This window comes from Perkinsus marinus, assembly GCF_000006405.1.
Source record: "Perkinsus marinus ATCC 50983 genomic scaffold scf_1104296960384, whole genome shotgun sequence".
NCBI classification, from domain to species: Eukaryota; Perkinsozoa; order Perkinsida; family Perkinsidae; genus Perkinsus; species Perkinsus marinus.
The window spans coordinates 1-1,538 of NW_003206173.1; the positions used below are offsets into that span (position 1 = coordinate 1).

Genomic DNA, 1,538 nt, shown 5'->3' on the forward strand with positions numbered 1-1,538 from the left:
ACTTCAGAGTTAGTCCCGGGGCGATCAATGCCTGTACGAAAGAACACAGGGAATACTCCTGGGACCCCAGTGGCTTCAGGTGAACCTTCATGACGACGAAAGTCTTCGCGGTAATCGCCTCACCTCCAGTAACTCCAGTGAGTTTGAAGCCAGTACCCCTCAAGGAATAAGGACCACGAGCACATCCCTCCTTAATTAACTTGGTAGCCACATCGGGTCTTATCAAAGTCACCGGGTTACCAGCATCTGGTGGACTAACCAGGAGCTCGTCACCGCACTTGATACTGACCGAACGCGTCAGATTATAGGGTTGCCCGCTAGGGGATTCGATATCGCTCCGGATCCCTTCATAATCACGGGCAGGCATACCTGTGTCATCCGAATTGGCGGACACATGACCACAAGTAGTTGCGATCAGGGCACCGGTTCCGAGGGAGCAGAATATATCGAACGGATCCTCGCCATCTTCCACATAATCATCGCCATCGTCATCTATCGATGAGGCACGACAAAGACCAACAGTCTCATGATCGGACGGAGACTCTACCGCACTCGATGACCCTTCTACGCATGCGACACGGTTCTCGGCCTGACCCGGCTTGGGTGGTAGATGCCGTTGGGAGAACGGCTTATGTTTATATTCCGGACGATCAGTAGTTACCGCTACGGTATCCTTGAACTCAGTGGCCCGCTTCCGTAGATCTCTCTCCGCTGTCTTCGCATCATTCATGACGTCCATCAATGATCGCCGACTCCCTTTAGAGGTCTGGTACTTGCGCATACGGGAACGCACGTGCGGGGGTAGTTCGCCAAGGAAGACAGAGATCACATAATCATTGGAGGGACTTCCGCCGCGCTCAATCAGTCTCTCATAATTCTTCACGAACTTCTTACACAATGGTGCAACAAACTTTTCCCCGCCAGGCTGTAGGTCACGCTTCAATATAGCGAGAGAATCGCCCTCGAAGACAGGGATACACTGGTGCATGATGTGCAATAGGAGCCCTTCATGTAGCCCACGGAAAAATAGCTCTTCGTACTGAAGAGCCGACTCATCGTCAATACAGCTCAACAATTTGCGCACGACATAATCATTTCTATACGCTCCAACTATGGGCTCTATGTAGTCGATAGAAACATCGCAGAGACCACTGTAGAGGCTACGTGCACTGTGGCGCTGACCTTCCGTCAGACGCACCCAGAGACGTAGGAAACGGGAACAATCGGGGGTTGTGGGCGACTTGAGGGCTTCGATCTCCTTCTGCCCCACCGGCCGATTCTTCTTACCTTTCGGCATATAACTCGGAGAACGCAAATTCCTCAGTGCTGGGTGCGGTATTTTCCCAGCCAACCTCAACAGTTTGGGATTGTCAAGGCATCCAACCCCATCGAGATCCCAGTTATCGGGAAGAGGATATTGGAGATGGCCAACAATAGCAGACGCCTCCAAATTCTTGATCTTTCCAGAGTTAACCCGACGCATAAGCCGACACATATTCCTCCCTAGCTGCCATGGCTTACAGGCAGTACTCACATCC

At 52.0% G+C, this 1,538-nt stretch overlaps 1 protein-coding gene across 1 annotated transcript; it reads right to left on the reverse strand.

Moving 5' to 3' along the window:
* Positions 1 to 85: 85 nt before the first annotated feature.
* Positions 86 to 1,297, reverse strand: Pmar_PMAR016945 (hypothetical protein; the record flags this gene model as incomplete). The annotated part of the gene is made up of 1 exon (XM_002772817.1): positions 86 to 1,297. A coding segment is annotated over one exon (1,212 nt), but the record flags the coding sequence as incomplete, so codon positions are not given.
* Between the last annotated feature and the right edge of the window lie 241 nt (positions 1,298 to 1,538).